General features: G+C 40.0%; 1 protein-coding gene across 1 annotated transcript in view; it reads right to left on the reverse strand.

Moving 5' to 3' along the window:
- Positions 1-231: 231 nt before the first annotated feature.
- SAMD12 (sterile alpha motif domain containing 12) overlaps positions 232-27,505 on the reverse strand; it is a 467,280-nt gene continuing 440,006 nt past the window's right edge. Inside the window, exon 5 of the mRNA XM_077942866.1 lies at positions 232-345. Coding sequence (XP_077798992.1) covers positions 317-345 — 29 coding nt within the window. The 3' untranslated portion in view covers positions 232-316. The remainder of the gene's footprint in view (positions 346-27,505) is intronic.

Raw genomic sequence — 27,505 nt, forward strand, 5'->3', positions numbered from 1 at the left:
GAGCCTAGATTTTGAAAAGCTTTTAACGCTTTTGGATTTTACTCTATAAAACAACATTTAGATGGGATTTCCAGGCATAAGCAGTAATATTTAAAATTTGCTATTTTGATAGTAAATAGCAGTTTTATAGCTGTTGTGTAATTTCAAGTACAAATATCTATTATGATTCATGCTCAACTACATTAGCCCACGGGATTATCCTAAGGGGTAAATTATATATTTGGCATAAATCCAACCGCTGGAAAATACTCACTTGAAAAATGCACAATTATGTCATTTTTGCGGTGCATTTTATAAATAAATCTGAGTCTTCAAATCAGAATGTTCTTGAATGTTGACCAGCACCTGTGAATTATATAAGATCAAAACGTCATTCAATGTTGAATACTATTTTGAATGTTCATTCATTCATTCATTCATTCAATCCTTTCATAGATATTTATTGAGATCCTACTGTGTGTTGTTCTGGGAGCTGGAGGTGCAATTTGAATAAGAATGTAGTCCCTACTTTTAAAGGGCTCATTGTCTATGTTACCCAGATTCTCCAGAAAGCAGATGCATATGACAAAGTAAGAATTTCAGGAGGCTTATTGGAGAGTAAGCTGTGAATGTGAAAGGGTGAGGAAGCAGGATTGGACAAGGGAATCCTTTATGCCAAAAAGCGGATATGACAAAGGAAAGAGGGAGGAGGCAGGATGAGGAAGACAGAGCATCAGACTACAATGCAGATCTGATGAAGTCTTAGCCAACCCAAAGATTCCCTACTAAAGGAGTCCTGAGTTGGCCCTGGTGCCACTGTTATACTCAGTCATTGGCTGGGGCTGCCCGAAAAGATCATGGCCTCAGCTTCAAAGCTCAGGCAGAACTCGAAGGCATTAACAGCTGGAGGCTGTCAGCTAACTGCACTCCTTGCAGCTAAATAGCCAGTTCTTTCTTGAAGGGAGATCACAGCGACGCAACCCCATGGCTGCCACATAGTGTGATCAGGATGAAGGCAAATAAACAGGCAATTTAGATCCAGTAAGGGTAGTGACAGAGTGCCATGGGAGCTTAGCCATGGAGCACCAAACTCCAACTTCAGGACAGGAAAACTTCCAGGAAGAAGTAGGGTTTAAGAGGATGCCTGGATTGTAAGTAGGAGTTAGCCAAATGAAGGAGGCAGGAGTAGGCAGAGAGTGTTCAAGGTTGGAGAACATGATATACAAAGCCTTGTGGGAGAGAAAGCATGGCACATTTGAGAAAATAGCAAGACCTGCTGTATGATTTTAGTATCACATTGCAGGGAGGTGATAGCAAGGGACAAACTGGAGAAGTACATGGAGGTAAAGAACGGAGGGCCTTGTCCACCCCATTAAGAAATGCAGGCAGCATAACCACATACAACACGGCCTGTAGATATGAAAATACAAATACCAACAATTTTTCCCCATTGGACTTTGTAGAGAATCCTGAAGACCCCATATCCCAATTCTCTGTTTAGATACTAGTGATCCATAGGAAAAGGCAGCTATGTTACCTATGAGGAATAATAACATTCATGATTACCCATTGCTCTTTTGTCCACTCTTTTTATTCAAGGTTACACAGTCCATCTCCCAGTAGGAGAGAAATCACAAGACTGATCGGTTTGGTTGGAGAGAATGGGAAGCACAGAGCCAGGGAGCTCTCAGAAGCATCAGGCCAAGGTAACAGAGCAAAAAGCTGGCGAACCACACTGGGTTCCGAGTATCAGAATAGGGACCGGAAAAGAGCCGAGAATGTTTTGTGCTACTTCTAACTTAGAGAGAAGGATTTTTAGAATGAGCCCTGGGATTTCACTTATATGATCCTATTCTGAGAAAATAGTCATAAATTTGAAGATTTATAATGATTGCTGAGGGCAGTAATGATGGCTAAAATCGAATTGGTGATTGCCATTTTCATGCGAAATGGTTCACATTTGATTTTAGATAATGCTTAGAACAGCCATGTTATACCTAAGAGGCAGGAACTCCTTTTTTTTTTTTTGACACAGAGTCTCATTCTGTTGCCCAGGCTGGAGTGCAGTGGCACGATCGCAGCTCACTGCAAACTCCGCCTCCTGGGTTCAAGTGATTCTCATGCCTCAGCCTCCTGAGTAGCTGGGATTACAGGCACACACCACCATACCTGGCTAATTTTTGTATTTTTAGCAGAGATGGGGTTTCACCATGTTGGCCCAGCTGGTCTAGAACACCTGACCTCATATGATCCGCCCACCTCGGCTTCCCAAAGTTTTGGGATTACAGACGTGAACCACCATGCCCAGCCAACAGGAACTATTAATCGTGCCCATTTTTCCTATTAGATTTTTTTCTTTTTTGTTTTGTTTTTTGAGATGGAGTTTCATTCTTGTTGCCCAGGCTGGAGTGCAATAGCACAACCCCGGCTCATTGCAACCTCTGCCTCCCTGGTTCAAGTGATTCTCCTTGTCTCAGTCTCCCGAATAGCTGGGATTACAGGCCTGTGACACCATGCCCCGCTAATTTTTTGTCTTTTTAGTAGAAACAGGGCTTCACCATGTTGGTCAGGCTGGTCTCAAACTCCTGACCTCTTGATCCGCCCGCCTCGGCCTCCCAATGTGCTGGGATTACAGGCATGAGCCACCACGCCCGGCCCCTAAGAGAAAATTAAAGCTAAGAGAGGTTAAAGAACGTGTCCAAGGTCACATAGTTAATATGCACAGAAAGGTTAAACAAAGCATTGTTTTAATTTCAATTTTATTGTAGAGACAGTGTCTTGCTCTGTTGCCCAAGCTGGAGTGCAGTGGTGCAATAAGCTCACTGTAACCTCAAACTCCTAGACTCAAGAGATCCTCCTGACTTAGCCTCCTAAGTAGCTAGGATTACTCCTTGCTGATTTTTTTCGCCGTGTGTGTGTGTGTGTGTGTGTGTTTGTGTGTGTGTGTGTGTGTGTGTGTGTGTGTTGGTAGAGATTTTTTTTTTCTTTCTTTTTGAGATGGAGTCCATCCAAGCTGGAGTGCAGTGGTGTGATTTTTTCTCACTGCAACCTCCGCCACCAGGTACAAGTGATTCTCCTGCCTCAGTCTCCGGAGTAGCTGGCATCACAGGCACGCACCACCATGCCCGGCTAATTTTTGTATTTTTTTGATAGAGACGGGGTTTCACCATGTTGGCCACGCTGGTCTTGACCTCCTGACCTCAAGTGATCCACCCGCCTGGGCCTGGGATTACAGGCATGAACCACCTCATGCTGGGATTACAGGCATGAGCCACCCTGCCCGGTTGAGATGGAGTCTTTCTATGCTGCTCAGGCTGGTCTCAAACTCATGGGTTCAAGAGATCCTCCTGCCTCAGCATTATTTTTTAAAATTACAAATGACCTAGAGGGAAACTATTAATTTTGGGTATGTATATATTCAGGAATATTAAGTGGTTATTAGAAAAATGTTTTCAAGTTGTCGTTAATGACATTAACAAATATATATGTTATGATTTTTAGTGAAAAAAGTGGAATGTAAAATCTTACAAGCATCATGATCTCCTTTTAAAAAAACTGCTTCATTGAGGTATAATATATACACCATAAAATTTACCCACTTCAAGTGTATAATTTAATGATTTTTGGAAAATTTACAGAATACAACCATTACCACAATCCAGTTCTAGAATATTTCCATCATCTTCCCCCCTCAAAAAACCATTCATACCTTTGTGCAGTTAATCCCTATTTCCATCTCCAGTCACAGACAATCCTAACATACTTTCTTGCTAACAGATTTGCCTTTCTGGACATTCTGTACAGCGTGTAATCATGTCACAGGTGGTTATTTACATCTTTCTTCTTTCACTTAGCATAATGTTTTTGAGCTTTACTCACGTTACAGCATGTTCAATGGTTTGTTATTTTTAACTGCTGAATAGTAGTTCTATTGTATGGTTATATGACATTTCGCTTATCCATTTACCAGTTGATGGACATTTGGGTTGTTTCTACTTTTTGGTAATTATGAGTAAGGCTGCTATAAACATTGCCTGCAAATCTTTGTGTGGACATACATACAATTTTATTTTTCTTGAGTATATGTGTAAGTGTATAATTGCTGGGTCATATGGTAAATGTGTGCTTAACTTTTTTTTTTTTTTTGAGACAAAGTCTTATTCGGCAGCCCAGGCTGAGGGGTGCAGTGGCACCATTACAGCTCACTGCAACCTTGAGCTCCCAGGCTCAATCAATCCTCCCACCTAAGCCTCCCAAAATGTTGGGATGACAGGCATGAGCCCATCAGCAGTTCACAAGGATTCCAGCTTTTCCACATTCTCACCAACACTTGAAGTTATACATGTTTTTATTCTAGCCATTCTGGTAGATGTGAGGTGATGGCTCATTGTGGTTTTATGTATTTACATAAAGACCAATAACGTTCAATGTTTGTAAATAAGCTTATTTTCCATCTGTATATTCAAATATTTTGCCCATTTTTATTGGGTTATTTTCTTACAACTGAATTTTGAGTATTCTTTATATCTTCTGGGCTCAAGTCCTTTCTCCCAGTTTCTTTCTCTTAACAGAGTCTTCCAAAGAACAGGAATTTTTAATTTTGATGAAAAATATAACTTTTTTCTTTTATGGGTTGTGTTCTTTTGTGGGTGCGTTGTCTAAGACGTCACTGCCTAATCCATGGTTCCAAAAATTTTCTCCTATATTTTCTTCTAGAAGTTTTACAGTTTCAAGTTTTGCATTTATGCCCATGATCCATTTTTAGTTACTTTACCATAATGTGAGTTATGAAGTTTTTACTTTTTTATTTTTTTTGCATATGGACAGCAAATTGTTCCAGAATTGTTTGTTAAAAAGACCATCATTATCAACTGAATCACCTTTGTTCCTTTATTGAAAATTAGTTGACCATATACATACAGGTCTATTTTTGGACTCTATTCTGTAACACTGACCTATTTGTTCATCTTGCAACCAATACCACATTGTCTTGAATTCTTTAATTCCAGCGATTCTCAACTGAGAGTGATTTTGCCCCCCTCCCTTCCCATCACCAGGGGATATTTAATAAAGTCTGAAGACATTTTTATTGTTCTAACGGAAGAGGTGCTACTGCTATATGGTGAGAAGAGGCCAAGGATGCTACTAAATATCCTTCTAAATACAGGACAGTCCCCAAAACAAAGAGTTATCTAGTTCCAAATGTCAATACTGCCTCTATTGAGAAACTCTGCTTTTGAATTTATGATATAAATCTTTAACTCATCACATGCCTTCAAGTGTATTATATTATTTCACCTGTAGTATAAGAATCTTACTTCAGTATATTCTCCCTGCCTTTATACTATTGTTGCAATTTTACTTCTACATGTTATAAATATTACAATACATCATTATTATTGTTTTTTCCCTTTTTTTAAGAGACAGGGTCTTGTTTTGTCCCCCAGCCTGGAGTGTAGTGGTGCAGTCACATCTCACTGCAGCCTTGAACTCCTGGGCTTAAGTGATACTCTTGCTTCAGCCTCCCGAGTAGCTAGTACTACAGGCACATGCCTCTGCACCCAGCTATTTTTTTTTTTAAATTTTTTGTAGAGATGGGTTCTTGCTATGTTGCCCAGGCTGGTCTCAGACTCCCTGCCTCAAGCAGTCCTCCTGTCTTGGCCTCCCAAAGTACTGAAATTATAGGCATGAGTCACCACTCCTGGACATTATTATTGTTGCTTTAAATAATTGATCATCTCTTTAAAAATTAAAATAGGAAGAAGAGTATTTATATTTACCAATTCCAAGGTTCTTCTTTTCTTTGTGTAGATCCAAATTTCCACGTGTTTATTTTCCTTGTGTTTTAAGTGAAAGTCTGTTTCTGATGAATTCTTTTAGCTCTATATACATCTGAAAAAAATTTTATTTTGCCTTCAGGTTGAAAGGTAGTTTTCTGGAGTATTTTTTCAAATTGTTGGAAAGCCAGGGATAGTGACACACACCTGTAGTCCCAGCCTCTTGGGAGGAGGTGGGGGAATCACTTGAGCCCAGGAGTTCAAGAACAGCCTGTGCAACATAGTGAGACCAATCTCTAAAACATTTTTTTAAATTCTAGTTTGACGGATTTTTTCTTACAGTATCTTAAAATGTTTCTCCACTGTTTTCTAGCTCACGTTATTTCTAATGAGAAATCTGTTATCATCCTTATCTTTGCTCTTTTGTATGAGTCTTTTTTTCTCTAGCTGCTTTAAAAATTGTTCTCTTTATTACTAGTTTTAATAACATTGGTTACAATGTACACCATTGGCGGCTCTTTCTTATGTTTCTTGTACTTGAGTTTTATTGAGCTTCTTGGATGTATAAGTTTATACTTTTTATCAAGTTTGGAAAATATTTAACCATTACTTTTTCAAATGTTTTTTAGCCCCTCCTGTTTGGGCCTCCAATTACATTTATATTTAACTTATGATGTTGTCCCACAGCTCAGTAATACTCTATTTGTTTTTAAAGAAGAAGAAATTTAAAAAGTAAACAGCAATCATCAAAAACCTGGAGTGATCATAGCAGGAACCAAAGACAGATTAAGATACTGAAGTACCAAAAATCAATGCAAAAGATATAACATGGGGAGCTCTAGTGGGAGCTGGGAAATCCACGGGGCGTACAGACTCTGTAACAATGAAATGGAAGCCAGACCAACCTTAAGACATCTGACCTGCCATCTTCCTAAAGACCCAAGAGTGAAGAGATTAGATTTAGCACCAACTCAGATATAAAAAGCATGTCCAATTTTGGTCTTTACAACTTAGAAGACATATAACAAAGCAGAAAAGGGTTCAGAAAAGAGCAGAAAGATGGCCAAATAATTTTCAAATAGAACCTCTGAAGAAAGGATAAATGAATTTGGGTTGTTTACCCAGAAAAAGAAAGGCCAAAGTTCTACTTAATACTTGTTTTCAAGAATTTAAAGTTGGAATCTGACTAGATTCTACATCCCCAGAACACAGAACTAGCTGCCACCACCCCCACCAAAAAAGTAAAACATTTAAGATTTAGGATTGAAATAACCAACTGAGATTCAAAATAGCAAGAATTTTGTTTGTTTTGTGTTTTTCCCTTTCTTTCTTTTTTCTGCCTTTCTGCCTTCCTTCCTTTCTTCCTTTCTCTTTCTTTCTTTCTTTCTTTCTTTCTTTCTTTCTTTCTTTCTTTCTTTCTTTCTTTCTTTCTTTCTTTCTTTCTTTCTTTCTGACTTTCTTTCTGACTTTCTTTCTCTTTCTTTCTTTCTTTCTTTCTTTCTTTCTTTCTTTCTTTCTTTCTTTCTTTCTTTCTTTTTCTTTCTTTCTTTCTTTCCTTCTTCCTTCCTGCCTTCCTTCCTTCCTTCGTTCCTGCCTGCCTGCCTTCCTTTCTTTCCTTTCCTTTCCCTTCCCTTCCCTTCCTTTCCTTTCCCTTTCCCTTTCTCCTTCCTTCCCTCCCTCCCTCCCTCCCTCCCTCCCTCCCTCCCTCCCTCCTTCCTTCCTTCCTTCCTTCCTTCCTTCCTTCCTTCCTTCCTTCCTTCCTTCCTTCCTTCCTTCCTTCCTTCTTTTTTGACAGAGTTGCTCTCGTGCCCAGGCTAGAGTGCAATGGCAGAAGATTAGCTCACTGCAACCTTTGCTCACCAGTCTCAAACAATCCTCCTGCCTCAGCCTCCTGAGTAGCTGGGACTACAGGTGTGCACCATCAAACCTGGCTAATTATTTTTGCATTTTTTGTAGAGACAGGATTTCATCATGTCACCCAGTCTGGTCTTAACTCCTGGCCTCAAGCAATTCACCCCCCTCAGCCTCCCACAGTGCTGGGATTACAAGCGTAAGCCACTGTGCCTGGGCAAGAATTTCTTGATTCAGGAGACATGAAGGTTTGGAAAAGTCCACCACTGGTAGTGGAATTTGTTCCCAGTGCTTTATGCAACACAAGTACAACACCATTCATAATCAGAAGTGAATGTTTTAAAATGGTGACTGAAAGTCTATGAAATGTTACATAATTACTGTGAATAGATCCATTTAATACCTGCACATTTGATAAGCTGTGGGTTATGCCAGACATTCCTAACCCCTTGGCTGGCTAAAGAGAGCTGGCAAGGGAAGCCAGAGAATCACTGCTCATAAGCATGTTTTTCTCCTGGTCTTCGTGTCAGTTAGTTTTCACTGCATAACAAAACATCCCACAACTCAGTGCCATAAAATAATTATTTATTTTTCCTCATGTAGGGTTGGGTGGCTTGGGTTCAAGTGGTAGCTGCTGAATTGGCTCTGTGTCTGAGTGTTTGCTGTAGAACCTGGGTAAAGGGGAAACAGCTACCTGAAGGAAAGTAGTCGTAATAGGGATGAGTGAAGAGCCAGAGGGCAAGCCCCACTGCACAAGCACAATTCAGCCCTTTGCTCATGTCAAACCCACTAGCATCTCATTAGTCAAGCTCAAAGTCAAGGGAAAGGAAAATACACTCTATTTTGTGGAAGGAACTGCAAAATATACTCAAAGCATGTGGACAGAGAGGGGCAGAAAAAAAAATGAGGTCAAACATACAATCTACTTCCCTCTGCAAAGAGAGAAAAAGCCAACTTACACAGGTAGCCAAAACCCAAGTGGCTCGGTATTAAGGTGCCAGTTATGAGACTGGTCCATGCTCCAGGCACATTCTTCTTTGCATTGGCTGTCTTAAGCTTCATTTCCCTCGTTGGTCTTATAACTGAACTTGCCCTTTGATACTGCTGTAGACGGGAGATGACCAGAGGCTACACCATGGGTTGAGGGTTACTCTAGGTTGGAGTGGTATCTCCACCTTTCTCCTTCCTCTATATCCTTCAAAAGCAAAAACCTATCTACCTTCTATGTTTCATATCTGAACTAATGGTTTTACAATCTATCCAGTCATTCAATTTGGAAACCTGGGCTTCATCTTTAATTCCTCTTTTTCTTCATCCCGTCATCCAATTGTTTTAAATCTCTTTAATCTACATCTGAGATGAATTTCTCTCCAAGTATCTCTGCTACCTTCCCCGTTTAGATCCCTTTTGTCTTTTATTTGGATTACTACTGTGACCCTAACTGGTCTCCTGTCACTATCCTTGATCTCCCCAGTCCATCCACTACACTGCAGCCAATTACCTTTGGAAAAAGCAAACTAGATCATGTCAATGCCTGCTTAAGCAAAAGTCAAAGAATACACAGACACAAGTGCACACAAACACACGTAAACACACACACACACACACACAAAATAAAGAATAATACCAAAATCTTTATCATGACACTCAAGGGTCTCCAAAATCTGGCTCCCTTTTCAGCTTTATTTCATTTCACCCCACCTGTACTCTAATCACACTGAGCTACCTATTCTTTAAACATGCCATCCACTTCAATACGTTCTTGTATGTGTAGCTGATATTCACCATGCATGGGATGCCCTTCCAGACAGCCTCTGTCAGACCAAAATTTCTAATCAAACATCACTGTTCTTTCAGAATTAATCATTCTTTCCTTTGTGTTCCCATGACACGCTGTTCATAATGTTATCATAATGCGGATCTCACATAAATGTGCATGTATCAATTATTCACAGAAGCCCCAGGAAGAAAGAAGAGCATAAATAACTTTTTGTACAATGCAGAAAACTTTTCAGGAAGCACTTAGCCTGGAAGTTGTTCTTTCTCTTTCAGAGGTCCAGGGTGTTCTATAGAGCTCATACCATTAAATTTTAGTATACACCAGCAATCTATATAGCTGTAATAGGCAGTACTGCAGAATAGGCATTGTGCATCCTACGGCCCAGCAGTGCAAACATTTGTGCAATAGAAAATTAGGAATAATAATAGCATGAGTTACAGTAAAATATCCAATAAACACTTAAAACCTGAACCTTGAGAGCAATGACAGAAAAAGAAAATGACAATCCTTTGTAACACTATGCCAGCTTTGGTATAAAAAAGTAAGCAAACAGCAAAAGGGACCAGTTTGGGGCAGCAAATGGATGGAGCAAATAGGCATAAAACCAGGAGGTAAACTAGAAGAATTAGGTCCCACCATGATGGCGACATTCCCTTGGGTGACACTGTTAGCAAGACTGCTCACACTGTAATTAAATTTTAGTTATATCTGCATATTGGTTATGGCTTCATTATTAAACTTTAATTCTGTATATATATGTTTGTGTAATGAATACACATATATGTATTTATTTGTATCTATTTAGTATATTATATCTAATGAATTATAAAGTGTGGGTTCAATCAAGCTGTTTAATCTTTTTTCTTATTTCTATTAAGTCCTGGGGAGGAAATGCTATTGCGTTTTGCCAAAGTTAGAATGGACTCAACCCTAAATTAAAATAACTATCTAATGCTCAGAACACACAGACCAGATACATCACTGAAGAATGTGGTCGATTAGCGGTGTTTTTGGGGGGATGGGCCATATCTAACAATAGTTTATAATACAGTATCTTAAAGTTCTTTATGGTTTTATTCAGTTATGAGAGGATCAAGGCAGGAGCTCATATTGTATCCAGTGTAAAACTCATCACTGTCTCTGGTATATCACAGGTGCCCAATCAGTGCTCACCGATATAAATTTCATGGGCACCAGAAGGATGCCTATTGATGTAACCTGGACTGTATTGGAAATTGATGTGCTCCAAGGAAGGAGAATGCTAGGGTGCTCCTAGCATTCTGGACAAGAGCCTCAGTGCATTACTGTGTTGTTGCTAAATCAGGTGAATAGAATGCGAGGTGAGGAGGGTGCCTATGGCAGAGATTTCATTACTTTTTCACAACACACCTTAGCACAGGTCTAGTCTGTCCAGCTTCTAGGAAGATGAATAATTAAAAGGAAATGGTACGTGTCTGAATCAGCAGTGTCCATGCACACAGAGTTGAATAAGGTGAAGCAGCCTGGAATTTTTATTCTGGTTTTATATTTTTTTGCTTTCTCATTTTTTTGTTAATCCACCTAGCTTAGTGAAATTAAGTGTCACAGGCATAGAAGTAAATCCAAGCATTTCTATCCAGCATTAAATTCTTTCTGTATCATAAAGCATACCTTTTTTCATAATATGTAGCATTATTGCATGATTTATTTTCAGTCTTTTGCAATGAATAATCTCAAAGTCACTATCCTGTTTTAGTTGAAGGCAAGGGAAACTATAAAATGGCACCAAACTCACATGGAATTAGCTGGGGAATCTGCTGTATCTATTATTCCAGCTCAAGCAGAATTGCTCTGCAGCTCAATAACTGTAAAAAGACCCATTGATAGCAACCCCTTTCATTGCAGTGGCACTTTACATGGCAATGATAATACATGATAACTCAAGCCAACACAGAACAAAATATCTGTGGTATAAGATAACATCGGATTTTATCAGTGTGAAAATTTGGCCTAATATTGCTTGCTTGGATCCAAATGTCTTTCAGCCAACTTGATTTAAGATGTTAATGCCATTTTCTGTGGGTGGAAGGATGGAATTGTGATTTTCTTTTGTGTTTCAGAGGTTTGTTGGAGAAACATTAGATATCAAGGCTCCATGTGGGCCAGACCCTGCATGTTTTGAAAGGGCTCTATGTAGGTACTCATTACTCATCTAAGAAAACCTTTGTACTCAGTATGTTTTAACTGGCTGAATGTAAATTAAAAACAAATACTACTATATTTGCCAATTCTTATATGTCCCAGGATATCCATTTTTAAATGCATAATTCGGTTTAGTAAGTGTTCAATGGGCATCTATTATACACTGTGCTAGACATTCATGATAATACAAGGACAAAGTTATCATGAAAAGGGAGAAAAAGCATACAAATGCTATACAATGTGGCAAAATGTTGGAAGAATATATACAAAATGCTTTGCTAAAGGGTTCTGAGTAGAGTGACATTCCAAGATGGAAGGAAGGAAGAAAGATTCAAACAGCCATTGGTCAGATGCTCTTTGCAGTTATCAATGTTTGACATGAGAAAGTGAATGAATGAATGATGTATTTTGTCAGATAAATTATGCAGGGTCAGTATGATGTTTGCCCTATGGAAATTAGAAGGGTTGGATATTCAAGACAGAGGAAAAAACACAGGCAATAATACAACAGCTAGTAAAAACACAGCAATACTGGGGAGGAAAAAAACACCAAATGGTTTTGTTGGATGTGAAGAGATTTACATAGAATTGGAGTCACTAAAGTACACTGAAGTCATGCTTTTTTAGAACTATAAAGTTAAGATGAGAAACTTATATTTAATTCAGGGGTAGCAATCAAAACTGGGAAATGATATGATTTAAATAGGACTTCAGGAAGATGGATGTAATCTTGGCCACATGACTTTGAACCAGAGAGACCTAGGCATGAATGTTAGTGCCACCAGTTAGCTCTCTGTGGGTAACTTAATCTCTCCAAGCCTCAGACTCTTCATCAGTAAAATGAAGATAATAAACCCACCATGAATGTATAAATCCATGGAACACCAATACCAGGATAATTGTTATCTCCAGGGACAGAAGGTCAGGAATGGGATTGGTGAAGTGAGGACAAAGGAGATTTCAGCTGTTGCTGAAGCAAAAATGGCAAAAGGTGAGCATTGTCCATACTCCATGTGAAAAACATTTATATTATTTTAAGCGTATCTAAATGTTTGAAATATTTCATAAATACATATTTTTAAAAGCCTAAGTTGTAGCCATGGTTGCAGGACATACTATTTATCAACTCCATGTAAAAACATTTATATTATTTTAAGCGTATCTAAATGTTTGAAATATTTCATAAATATATATTTTAAAAAGCCTAAGTTGTAGCCATGGTTGCAGGACATACTATTTATCAAGTGTGAGAAAGCCCTGGCACGTGGCTGTATCTCATAAATAGGAGCTATTTCGTTATTGTTTTTACAATGTTGCAATTAGGGCAGTGAAACAGAAAATAAAGGATGAAAGAGAAGTGGTGGAATAAAATTGTAGGGCATGGGCCGGGCGCGGTGGCTCAAGCCTGTAATCCCAGCACTTTGGGAGGCTGAGACGGGCGGATCACAAGGTCAGGAGATCGAGACCATCCTGGCTAACACGGTGAAACCCCGTCTCTACTAAAAAATACAAAAACTAGCCGGGCAAGGTGGCGGACGCCTGTAGTCCCAGCTACTCGGGAGGCTGAGGCAGGAGAATGGCGTAAACCCGGGAGGCGGAGCTTGCAGTGAGCTGAGATCCGGCCACTGCACTCCAGTCTGGGCGACAAAGCGAGACTCTGTCTCAACAACAACAACAAAAAAAATAAAATTGTAGGGCATGGAGTACTTCCACTTATAGCCAAAATAGAATAACAGAGACTGAGCTTGCCTTCTTTCTTAAAACCACCTAAAACATGGACAAAGTGTATGAAACAAAGTTTTTCAAGATTGTGGACATCAGACAATGAAGAGCGGTGTTCCCAGAGAGATGAGAAACAAATTACGTGAGTCTTATAAATGCTCCAGCTTACTGACTGAAGAGTTTCCTGGGCTTGGAGCAGGAGAGGGAAGTCAGGTGGATCCCAGTGGTCTCTGTAAGTTGAGGAGACAAGGGTGAGAGTCCAGGGAGGCCAAGCTTTCAAGCACCTAGAGTTTGCAGGACAGAATATAGGAGAAGTGAGAGCTGCCCAGACAGAGGACTCTAGGAGACAGAGGACTCTAGGAGATTTTTAGAAAGTACATCTTGCATATTCACCTGAGTAATAATCAGCATATGCATGTAAGGACATTACCTAATGCCAGAAAAACAACCATCCAAAAGGATTAGAGGAAACAGCCCTTAAGATTTCACACAAAGCCATGAAGATTGCCTGCTTACACCAGCAAGAACAGAAAATAGTACTGATGGCAGCAGTGGCCTATCTGGAATGGCTGCTGCAAAGACACCAACTGCAGTGGTGGAGGTACTGCCAGGATGGCATGTTCCGTGGAGCTGGTGGAAGCTGGGGACAGGTGGAAGTCCCCCGTCCTTCTGAGTTGGAGGGGTAGGACCCCTGCTCTCCCAGGCACAGCTGCAGCAGGCATTGGCTTGCAGGTGCCCCTTGGCAGAAACAGCATGGGCACCATGAACGGAGGTAGAAAGTGGACAGGCTCCTGGACAGAAAGCGGTGGGTCCCTGGTGAAGCCCCAACTTCAAACCAGGGATTGTCTAAGCCGGGGGGCTGGGTCTCCAGTTCTGTGGACCAGAGTGAGAACTTACGGTGCATTTTCCAGGCCTGCCCATGGCTGCCCATGGACCAATCAGCATGCCTCTGAACTTCCTCCCCTCTGAAGCCCATAAAACCACTAGACTTAGCCAGACTAGGGCAGATGATGGGATGACCTACCTGTGGAGAGGAGCTACGCACTGTGGGTCTCCTCCCAGTTGAGAGCTGAACAGACATTGAGACAACCTGCCTGCAGAAAGGAGCTACCCACTTCAGGTCTCAATAAAGCACCTCTGCCTTGCTCACCCTCTGGTTGTCCATGTACCTCACTCTTCCTGGATGCGGGACAAGAACTTGGGACCTGCCGAATGGTGGGACTGAAAGAGTTGTAACACAAACAGGTCTGAAATACGCTCTCCTCCCCACCCCCACCCCACTTGCCACATTTCAGGCATGAGAAGGAGAGAAGAGAGAAGAACTGTGGCCCTTCGGGGAGCCCAGACCTAGAAACTCCCTGAGCCAGGGCTATGACTTCATCTTTGGGGCTCTGTGGTTCCTAATGTCTCCAAGCTCCCAGGTGCCACCACATTCCCCAGTGCCCACAGTGGAAGCTGCTTGTGGTACGCCCAGTCCAGCTGCAGCCTCACAAAGAGCTGGCACCTGTGCCAGTGCCTGGAGCTGCCTGCCCCACTACAGTCAGCGTGCCTGGCTGTGCACAGTGGCCGGACACCATGCTTGCCACTCTGAGCCTGGTTTGCCCTTGGCAAACATGGGATCAGGGCTGGAAGTATGAGCCAAGTGCAGCCTCCAGGCTGAGTGAGCGGAATAAGCTCAGTGGGCCCGAGCAAAACTTGGGCAAAGGCGCCAATTGCCACAGAGGTTTCCAGCTGGCAGAGCAACACCCCAAGGATCCTGTGACAGTATAATTCATAAAGCATCAATAAAGTACTCAGAAGGGCTTTATTTTACTAGTGGAGAAAAATTAATCCTAGATAAAGTGCTTCTCTGATCCTACATAACAAAACTTTTTTTTTTTTTTGAGAGGGCGTGTCACTCTTGTCGCCCAGGCTGGAGTGCAATGGTGCGATCTCGGCTCACTGCAACCTTCACCTCCTGGGTTCAAGCGATTCTCCTGCCTCAGTCTCCCCAGTAGCTGGGATTACAGGTGCTTGCCACTATGCCCGGCTAATTTTTGTATTTTTAGTAGAGATAGGGTTTCACCATGTTGGCCAGGCTGGTCTCGAACTCCTGACTTCAGGGGATTTGCCCGCCTCAGCCTCCCAAAGTGCTGGGATTACAGGCATGAACCACTGCTCCTGGCCCATAACAAAACTTTATAACAAGACCCAAAAGAATCAAATTTTTTAATTTCCAAGTAATTTAAATATATTGTGGAACAAATCTCAAAATATTTCTAAGAATGTAAAAATATATAGCATCCAACAAAGTACAACTCATAATATTTAAAGACTAATTTGACAAAAGATATATAATACCTGTACACTGAAAACTATAAAACATTGCTGAAGTTAATTTAAACAAACTTCAACAAATGGAGAGATAGATATATTATGTCCATGGATCTGAAGACTAAATATTTTTAATTTTTTCCAAGTTGATCTATAGATTCGATGCAATACCAGTGAAAATTCATAAAATTTGTAGGGAAATACAATGGACCTATACTAGCCAAATCAATTTTCAAAATGAAAAACAAAAGTTATACTGTCTGATTTTAAGACTTATCATGAGGTTATAGTAGTCAACCCAGTGTCAGACTTATGTTAATATAGGGAAATAGATCAATGGTACAAAACAGATAATCCAGAAACCAAAGTAGAGAGACCAACACACATATATGATCAACTGATTTTTCACAAAGTGAAGAAAGAGTTTCATTCAAGTTTCTAACAAATGGTGCCAAACAATTTGCAAATACAAATAAGAAGAAATTTTGGTCTACCTTGAGCCACATACAAAAGTTGAGTGAAAATGGATCATAGATCTAAATGTGAAACATATAAATATACAACTTATAAAAGAAACATAAGAGAAAAATCTTTATAACCTTGGATTGGGCAAATATTTCTCATTTATGACACCAAAAGCATGATATATAAAAGAAGAAAGTGAACTTTATCAGTATTATAAACTCTTCTTCAAAAGACACTGTGTGTTAGCTTGTGCCTATAATCCCAGCACTTTGGGAGGCTAAGGTGGGAGAATCGCTTGAACCCAGGGCTTTGAGACCAGCCTGGACAACATGGTGAGACCCTGTCTCTACAAAAAAAAAAAAAAAAAAAAAAAAAAAAAAATTAGTTGGGTGTGGTGGCAAATGCACCTTGTGGAGGCAAAAGTCCTCCCCAAGTGAGTGGGAGGACTACTTGAGCCCAGGAGCTCAAGGCTGCAGTGAGCCATGTCTCCAAGCGGCAAATGGCATATAAGCAAAGGAAAGGATCAACATCATTCTGAAAAATGCAAAGTAACCTATGGTGATAGAAAAAAAGCAAATAGTGGCCTGGGCGTGGTGGCTTACACCTATAATCCCAGCACTTTGGGAGGCCAAGGCGGGTGGATTACCTGAGGTCAGGAGTTCAAGACCAGCCTGGACAACATGGTGAAACCCCATCTCTACTAAAAATACAAAAATGAGCTTGGTATGGTGACATGTGCCTGTAGTACCAGCTACTCAGGAGGCTGAGGCAGGGAATCACTTGAACCTGGAAGGTGGAGGTTGCAGTGAGCTGAGATCACACCACTGCACTCCAGCCTGGGCAGCAGAGCAAGACTCTGTCTCAAAAAAAAAAAAAAAAGAAGAAAGCAAATAGTAGTTGCTTGGGAATAGGGAGGACAAGGGGACAAAGTTGCCTGAGGCAACTTTTAAGGGTTATGGCTATGTTTTCTATCTCGTGTGCTTCATAGATGTATCCATGTCAAAATTTATCAAATTACATACTTTAAGTGCAGTTTATTGTAATGTAAATTGTACCTCAATAAAGACATTAACATGATTATAGAGAATGTAATCTTATTGGCAGGAAAGAAAGGAAGAAATCAAAGATGACAAGAGACTGTCAAGATTTCAACTTTGAGTGACTGATGAATGTGGTGTTTCTGTAAATGAGAAGGAGAACAAACAGACTGGTAGAGATAATGATGAGTTCATTGGAGACATATTGAATTTGAGATCCTGATGAGTTATTCAGGTAGAGATGTCCAACAGACAGATGAAATCTAGGTCTAGACTTCTCAAGAGGCATGGGCTGCAGATTTTAAAAAGGGTAGAGACCACGTCACAAAAGTGATTACTGAATTGCTGGAAACAGGTGAGCTTGCTAAAGGGAAATAGAAGTGTGTGGAACTTCGAGTAATATCTACACCTGCAGGCGTAGAGAACAAGAAAAGAGTGAAAATGGAGGCAATGGTTGGTAAATTATGAAATGCAGAATTGAGCATGGTCACAAACTGAAGGCCGTGACAGTGTTTCAAAGACTAAACAATCTCTAGTATCAAACACAGCATTAAAGTTGAGGAAAATGAAGACTGGGCAAACAAGTGGCAGGATATCAGTAATCTGGGTAAAAACAAAAATAAAACAAACAAACAAAACAACTTTGGAAGGATATTAGAGACCAAAACCTGATTTTGAGGGGCTAAGTATTGCATGGATTTGAATAAACAGAGGCACATAACCTCCTGCCATTTTTTTAAAGAATACAGATGGAAAGGTAGTTTGTGAAGACTCATGGTCAATAAAAGTATTTTCTTTTTTTGAAGCAGGGACCCACTTTGTTGCCCAGGCAGGAGTGCAGCGGCATGATCACAGCTCACTGTAGCCTTGACCCAAGCAGCTGGGACGACAGGAACACACCACCACACCTGGCTAACTTTTATATGTTTTGTGGAGATGGGGACTCCCTCTGTTGCCCAGTTTGGTCTCAAAATCCTGGGCTCAAGCAATCCTCCTGCTTCAGCCTCCCAAAGTGTTGGGATTACAGGTGTGAGCCTGCAACTGGCCAAAAGTGTTTTCTATTAGAGTTTGGGTAATAGGAACGTGATTTGAGGTAAGGAGGAGAAAGGCAGCAGGAGGGATTGTAGATAAAAGCCACGTTAAGTTATTGCACAGTGGTATTCATACTGGCTACACATTAGAACCACCTGCGGGAGGCTTAGGCAATACCCATGCCTTGGGGAGTCAAAGCAGAACCTGAGGTTGGAGCAAAACCTGGGGAGCTTCAATCTTTTCCAAGTAGGGAGGAAAAACATTGCTAGGAGCAAGAGTATCGGTAGGAGCGAGATTTCTCCTCCAACGTTACACACTTGCTTTTGGCATAGGAACCAAATGGCTCTTCCTTGTAAGAGGAAGAAGAGGAGGAGGACAACCAGGAGGAGCAGGAGGGAGGAGTAGGAAGAGGAGGGAGAGCAGCATCAGGAGGAAGGGGAGGCAGAACTCCTTCCTTGATGTTTTGTTGTTTGTTGCTGTCAGGAGACACTTTCTATGACTTTTACCCCCTTGGCTTCCACATGTAATTATTATTTGGAGTCAAAGTCAGTGAGAGAAATGTGAGCACTTCAAAGAGAAAATGTAATTTTGAAGCATCTCCTCTTGCCTTCTCTGGATTTTGAAGGTCACGCCAGGCAGTTTGTGCTTCAGCTGTAACTGAGTTAGCCACCCACACCACTGTCAAGGGTTGCCCCAAGCAATAAAATGGTGCCATCCAACACTCGTGCTCTGTCTCCAGCCTGCAGGGGGTCAGGCTATACTGTCTTTTTTAAACGACCTCAGGCTGCTGTGCATTTGAGTTCTTTCTGGTTTTAGTTTATTTGCAAGCTCTTCCAACGTAAGCTGTTATTTATTTTATTTTATTTTTTGCTATTAGTAGGTGACTAACTCTCTAGCAGAGATGGATAATGATATGGTGGGAAAGACATGGGCTTTGATGGAGACTGACGAGGGCTCATGTCTCTGCTTTGGCCTTTACAGCTATAGGCAAGTTTTTTTTTTTTTTTTTAAACTTCATCAAGCCTAATTTTAGTTTTTTAATCTATAACAAAGAAATAAATAATGTATGTTTTTTGGTCATGCATGCATGAAAATTAGAGCTGTTCTCTCTCTCTCTCTGTAAATATATACACATATATATATGCACACACACACATACATATGCATATATGGAATGTAGTAGAAAACCACCTGTTTTCTCCTACTCTAAACTCATACTCACAGTCAATATTTTGCTTCTGACACTAGATGTGTGTTTTCCATACATTGATTCTCTGCAGACAGCAAGGGGTATCCTATAATTTAACTCAATTCTCACGCTGTCTGTCTGGAGATAGCATTAGATCCCACAGGTTAAGGGCTCACAACCAAGACTGACCTCACTTCAGATGTTAACTGCAAGTCTCAGGTTGTGGCTTGTGCTTCTGACTGATGGGCTATAAATTGAAGGTTCCCATGCACCTTTTCTTGGGTATGATCATTTGTTAGAATGTCTCACAGAACTCAGAGAACCACTTTACCTGTTTGCCCATTTATTATAAAAGAATACAACTCGGGAACAGCCAGACAGAAGAGATGCATTGGGAGAGGTATGGAGACAGGGATGCAGAGCTTGCATGTCCTCCTGGGGCAAGCCACCTTCCACATGTTCAGCAAACTGGGAGCACCTGGAACCCCACAGTGCAGGGATTTTTATGGAGGCTTCATCACATAGGCGTCATCAGTTGTTAACTCTATCTGCAGCTCCTTTCCCTTTCTCAAAGAGTGGCAGATGGGGCTGAAAGTTCCAAGCTTCTAATTACAGCTTGGTCTTTCTGATGACCAGCCCCCACTCCTAATGTCACCTAATTACAACAAAAGATATTCATATTACCCAGGAAATTCCAATAGATTAAAATATCTTTGTCAGGAAGCAGGGTCAAAGAACAAATATCAGAACAAGAAATTCTCCTATTACTCCCTATTGCTCAGTAAATTACAGGATTTTAGGAGCTCTGTGCCAGGAATGGGGGCCAAAGACCAAAATCTATCTTTCCTTTCCTTCCTTCCTTCCTTCCTTCCTTCCTTCCTTCTTTCCTTCCTTTTTTTTTCTTTTTTTTTTTTTTTTTTTTTTTTTTTTTTTTTTTTTTTTTGAGACAGAGTCTTACTTTGTCACCCAGGCTGGAGTGTAATGGCACAATCATGGCTCACTGCAACCTCCACCTCCCAGGTTCAAGTGATTCTTATGCCTCAGCCCCCTGATTAGCTGGGATTACAGGCACCCACCACCATGCCGGGCTAATTTTTGTATTTTTAGTAGAGACAGGGTTTCACTATGTTGGCCAGACTGGTCTCAAACTCCTGGCCTCAAGTTATCCACCTGCCTCAGCCTCCCAAAATGCTGGGATTACAGGCATGGGCCACTATGCCCAGCCCTCAAAATATATATTTCTTATTACAAATCACTATATATATACACACATATATATGATATATACATATATATATAACCTAACAGTGGCATAGCAGTGAAAAGTAAATGCTAGCTGTTATTAGTGTCCTTTCTCATGCTTTTACATTTACTTGTTAGAATCCTTAGACCAGTGGTTCGCAAAATGTTCTCTTCAGATCCACAATGTCTGATCTGACACATGATAATAAGTAACATGGTTGAGTCCAGTTTTTCCCAACCTTTTATCCTCTTCACCTGCCTCCTAAACCCTTGGTTTCTATTTGCCTTTGCATTTGTCCTTGAGAAAGGTCTGCTTTTGTATGGCATCTTGGCTTCTAGGTTGGTACACTGGGTTTCTCAACTTCATCTGATTTCAGTTCCGTGTAATAAATAATAGCCATTTTAGCTAGAGTTTTAGCTATGAATAGCTTCTTTCCTCATAACTTCATCTTATATTTATTGCCTAAAATGATAGATTGAAAGTCATCACCTAGCAACTGGCACATTTTTTTCTTGTGGTCTAGTTACTTGTAATGATTGACTATTGCTGTAGCTTCAGTCGCTCGTCTTGGTCAAAAATGGATATAAGGGGTCTATAAATAGATACCATTTACATACTCTCAAGATTATCAGTGCAACTTACTGAAATGAGTTCATTTGTACAGAACACTTTGTCTATCAATTTATTTCTCACATCTTCAAAAGGAGTAGCTGATTCAAGCCTATCTAGGATTTTATACTTACAGTACCTTTATTAGTTCTGTTATCTCAAACCCCAGATCTCCTGTTGGAGACTGGCTTTTTGTGGCTCTGTAAAAACAGCGACTAAAATCTTAAAGCAAGAAAGAACACAAAAATTTTTATATCGCTTCATGTTCATTTCCCATATATTGCTCTGTCACAAAAAATTAATGCTTTGTACTTTAAAAGAGCCTTTCATCCAAAAACCTCAAAGAACTTTATAAATAAGTAAGCATGATTATTCACCTTTACAGGGTGGGAATGATGCACAAAGCTGTTAAAAGTGTATTGTGCATTATTTCCAAGCTCAGGAAAAAGTTCATTTTAATTTAATGCATGTAAAATTAGTAGATTTGGTGTTTAAAGAGTGTGCACACTATGTTTCTCTAGGCCTCAACAGACTACAGATATTAACAAAGGTACAACAATGGTAAACCCAAATTTCCCTGGCTTTTCTCTCCTTGTGCGTGACGTAAGACCTCAGCTTCCTGCAAAGCCCCTTATGTATATCTGGGTGTCCCTAGGAGGCATCTCTCCCATGCTCAAGAGCTGTCCATCCCTGCTGGGCCTCCTCTGCTTCATTGAGCGGCAGAGTTTCCAATCAGGAGCTGGAATGCAGTTTCCCTCCATTGCACAGCCAGACACTCTCACAAAGTTAATCATGCCCCTTAGGTGCTTACCGACCTGTAGTGATGTGGGAGAGTGGATACTCTTCCCTGCCTGTAATCTTCTATGATGAGGCAGTCCAAGGCGAAGCATCTTGAACTCCACCGTTTTGCAAGTGGCGTTTCCTCTCAAGGAAGATAGTTCTGTCACTTCTTACTTCGCGCCCCGCTCCCCGCCCCACCACCACCACAATGGAGAGCTGGGCTCAGAGATGTGGTCTGATGTTGAACATTATGTCAGACTCAGAGCTTAGTGGCTTTTGTGTGCTCAACACCATGGCCTGCTCCACCATATGCCCCCTGGTGTGCACTCCAGGAGGCTGACCTGTAAGCAAGAGGAACGCAGACTGTATACTCCTGGACCTGGTCTGTTACAATCAGGAGGTTCTCCTGATGAACATGGAACTGCCACAGAACTTCAATGTCATAAAAGACTCCTCCATGAGCAGAATGGATCAAGACAACAATACCCATCAGTGTCATATTGGAACACAGACAAAAACATGAACGTTGTCCAAGCCACAAAAATGGACAACTAGTTAACTAGAAGTGGAAAATGATATTGGGAAGTGGGGAAATTCTATAAGCAGGTATCTTAGTAAATCTTATCTAGAATGAGGGAGCAATGCAATGAGATTAAAGAAGCTGCTTTGGCCTCCCTTTGCTGACAGCAGTCAATCCAGGATGAAGCCCCTTCCTTCCTTCAGCCTTTCCCCAGATTACCCTCCACCATCCCAATTTAAGAAAGACTAAGTCCTAACACCCCCTCATGGAGACTCCCCACGGTTCTCTATGGTGAGCATTCTGGCCCGCTATAATGAGCAACAAACCCAACATGTTCAACTACAGGTGTGTTCTTGGGGGTTGTTGGCTGGGGAGCATTGAAATCCAACTGGACGTAACAATGTGATATGATTTGACTGTGCCACACCCAAATCTCAACTTGAATTGTATCTCCCAGAATTCCCACATGTTGTGGGAAGTACCCAGTGGGAGGTAATTGAATCACAGGGGCTGGTCTTTCCCATGCTATTCTCATGATAGGGAATAAGTCTCATGAGATCTGATGGGTTTATCAGGGGTTTCTGTTTTTGCTTCCTCCTCATTTTCTCATGCTGCTGCCATGTGGAACTGTAAGTCAAATTAAACCTCTTTTTCTTCCCAGTCTCAGGTATGTCTTTATCAGCAGCATGAAAACAGACTAATACACAATGGCTCTATTGCCCTCTGATGTTTGCTGGGTTTGGCCAATGGAAGGACGATTGGAGTGTAAGAGGAGAATGGGGTCAGGGTGCTATTCCCCCGTCTCCCTCCCTCCTGCAACATGTGTCCTCTCTTTCCACATACCAGTGACCACACAGATCCCACTGTGTCATTAGCCCTGAGACACTTCATCAGCTCTTGTTGGTTTCCCTGCATTCTGACCACATGTATAGCATCTGTTTATTAAAAGTTTAGTGAACCAATATGAGAGTGCTGACAATTTATAGCAACAACCAAAGCTTCCTTATTAGATTCTCCTCATTACATTCTGACCCTTTTCTCTTAGGCTGTGTTCTTCCCAGAATATTTTTCAGTCCTCATGCAAACAGGCCTCTGGCTTGTCTGCCTCACTGGTTTGCCAGGCACAATCCAGATAGGGCAGAATTATGCTTGGACAAGTTATCCTTTTTTGCTGCCCTAACCTAAGTGATAAGCTTAGGAAAGAAATCTTCAGAAATTATTAAATTTCAAGATCAACTGATTGGTAGGACTTTTCTTTCTGACTACCATGTCAGAAAATTGCAATTGCATACGAGTTATGGAAATCAAATCCCAGAGGAAAAAAAAAATTAGGGGTATGAAGATGTATATATTCAAGAATAAACTCATTTTCACTATAAAGAAAGAACAAAGAATATTAATCAAACACATCAATGACCCTAACAATAAATTACCTAAGAGATCACCCTTAACACATTAAAAGATGTTTAGCATTTTAATGCTTATTTTTTCTTTTAAAACCAACCACACAGCAATAGAAAATGGGGAATACTATAGTGGGGAGGGAAGGAGGCGGGAAAGGGTTGAAAAGTCTACCTAGCGGGTATTATGCTCACTACCTGGGTGACAGGCTCAATTGTACCTCAAACCATAGCACCATGCAATATAGTCATGTAACAATCCTGTACATATACCCCCTGAATCTAAAATAAAAGTTGAAATTATAAAAATTAAAATAAAACAAAACTAACCACAGACAGATTAAAGTCCAAGAGACACAGTAGACAAATTTCCTTCCGTGGAAGCTACTCTGCAAGGAAATGCCGATCCTAACATCATGTTTTAAGTTTTAGCAAACTATTTGTTCTTCTCCTGGCTTAAGTTTGGTGCTATTATTGTTTTACCACATATTCTTTTTAAATATGTGATTTTGAAAAACTTTCCCTACAGATGCAATTGTTTCAAAACTGCATGTTGGGGCTACATTTCTTTGTTCCTGTGGGAATACATTTTTACTTGTATAATGTAAGTCAGTATGAAAATAAGATTTGCTTGAAGAAAATCGTTTTCCAGCCATGCTTCAGGACCACTTGTAGTCTATCAGGCAGCTGTACCAATGTTATGTACAGAAATTCACTGACCCCAATGTTTCTTTCAGGGAGACTTATGGATAGTTCTAGAGATATTTACAAGAGGCAATGTGTACAGTTTCTAAAACATTTTAATTGTAATTGAAAAATAAAAAAGATGAAGGACAACAAAAGAATCTCCTGCTTTTAAAGTGCTACCTCCAGGAGTCGGCAAAGCTACCTGGAGGCTCTTCTTTGGGGTTAATTTTTCTCAAAGACTGAGGAAAGCTGTTTTTCCCCTACTTGTGGTTAAGTGTTTTCATATGAAGTATTATTTTATATAATGTGTTTATATAAAATACACACATTATGGGGGCTGGAAAATTTTGCATGAATTTGAAGATTAGACATGGTACATTCAAGGAAATTTCAGGTTTGTGGTGGGCTGCATTGAATCATTGTCTCAGACCCTACGGGAACGCTAAGACTTTTACATTTGCTATTAGGCAATATCTATAAATTATATACATCATACATAGGGTGATCAGTTTATTATAGACTTGGAAATGCACAAGTGACTACTAGCTGTGTGAGGCAAGTTACTTAATCTCTCTAAGTCTCAGTTTCTCATTTGGGGAAACGATTGTACACTAAACTCAGAGTGCTTGTGAAGATTAAATGCCATTCATACTTAAAGAGTTTGTCAAAGTTCCAGGCCCAATATGTATTAGTTATTATTATTATTGTAGATATATTAGTTTAATATTTTGACTTGAAAACTGATACTTCTTATAAAATGTGGAGGGGACTTAAAGTGATCTTTAAGATGTCATGCTCTATACTATATGCATACTTTACAAATTATCTTCTTTGCAAATTTCTGGGAACACATAATTCTCAACCAATAACACAGATCAATTTTATTTACTGTAACTTTTGAGAAGTATGTAAAGCATGCTACTGTAAAAATAAATCCAACTCTTGCATCTGTGATTAATTGATTTTGACGAGAGTGCCAACACAATTTAATGGGGAAAAGGAGTCTTTTCATCAAATGGTGCTGGGATAGTTAAACATTTATATGCAAAACAATAACATTGGACTCCTAGCTTAAATCATACACAAAAATTAACACAGAATGGATTAAAGACCTAGATGTAGAAGCTAAAATGGTAAAAGTCTTCGAAGATAAAATAAGAGTAAACCTTTGTGACTTTGGCTAGGCAATGGTTTCTTGACTAGAACAATAAAAGTACAAATGATAAAAGAAAAAAATAGATTGGACTACACTAAAATTAAAAATTTTACACTGCAAATGATAACATCAAAAAATGAAAGGACAAGATGGAATGAGAGAAAATATCTGCAAATCTTATATCTGATAAGGGACTCATATTCAAAATACATGAAGAATTCTGACTACTCAATAAAAAGACAAATAACTAAATTTAAAATTGGTCAAAAGATATGAATAGACATTTCTCCAAGGAAAATATACAAATGACCAAGAAGTACATATAAAAATGCTCAGCATTATTAGTCATTCTGCAAATGTAAACCAAAATCACGTTGAGATACCATCTCATAAACACTAGGATTTTATGAAAAGGTTGCAAAATGGCAAATGTTGGCAAGGATGTGGAGAAGTTGCAACTTTCACACATTGCTGGTGGGAATGTAAAATGGTTCAGCCATTTTGGAAAACACTCTGGCAGGTCCTTAAAATGATTAACATATACTGTGTTAATCATGTGACCCAGTGATTAGACTGCTTAGTATACTCCTTAGTATATATCCAAGAGAAATAAAAACATTTGCACACACAAAAATGTGTAGATGAGTATTTATGGCAGTGTTACCAATAACATAGAAGTAGAAACAACCCAAAAGTCCATCAACTGATGCGTGACTAAACAAAATGTGGTATATCCATACAGTGAAATATTATTTGGCAATAAAAAGAAATGAAGTACTGATACATGAATCAACATGAATGAACCCTGAAAAACATGCTAAGTGAAAGAAGTTGGTAGCAAAAGACCATATATTGTGTGACTGTATTTGTACAAAATGTCTGGGATAGGCAGATCTACAAAGACAGAAAGAAGGTCAGTGGTTGCCAGGGACTGGGAGGAAAGGAGGCTTGGAGAGAATGGGGAGTGGCTGCTAATGGGTACAGGATTTTTTTTTTTGGTCAGGTCGTGAAATTGTTCTAAAATCAGACTGATTATTGCTTGGCCCCTCGAATATATTTCAAACATTGAATTGTGCATTTAAAAATGGGTGAATTGCAATAGCAAAGACTTGAAACCAATCCAAATGTCCATCAGTGATAGACTGGATTAAGAAAATGTGGCACATACACACCATGGAATACTATGCAGCCATAAAAAAGGATGAGTTCCTGTCCTTTGTAGGGACATGGATGAAGCTGGAAACCATCATTCTGAGCAAACTATTGCAAGGACAAAAAACCAAACACCACATGTTCTCACTCATACGTGGGAATTGAACAATGAGAACACTTGGACACAGGAAGGGGAACATCACACACCAGGGCCTATCATGGGGTGGGGGAAGTGAGGAGGGATAGCATTAGGAGACTTACCTAATGTAAATGATGAGTTAATGGGTGCAGCACACCAACATGGCACATATATACATATGTTACAAACCCGCATGTTGTGTACATGTGCCCTAGAACGTAAAGTAACATTTAAAAAAGAATAAAATAAAATAAAATAAAACGGATGAATTGTGTGTATTGTTTAATCTCAATATAGTTGTTTTTTAAAAAAGAAAGAAAAAGAAACCTGAAACATGTCTTGAATGTTAGACCTCATAGTCAGTTTCCTCAGTATAGGTTTTTAACATATAGGATATCTATTTGATCTTTGCTTTGGTTCTGCTTAACACTATATTTTACAGCAGTTGAAGTCTGCATGCCTGTTTGAGCAAATTGGAGACCATTGGAAATTT

The sequence above is a fragment of the Macaca mulatta genome, chromosome 8 (assembly GCF_049350105.2).
Source record: "Macaca mulatta isolate MMU2019108-1 chromosome 8, T2T-MMU8v2.0, whole genome shotgun sequence".
NCBI classification, from domain to species: Eukaryota; Metazoa; Chordata; class Mammalia; order Primates; family Cercopithecidae; genus Macaca; species Macaca mulatta.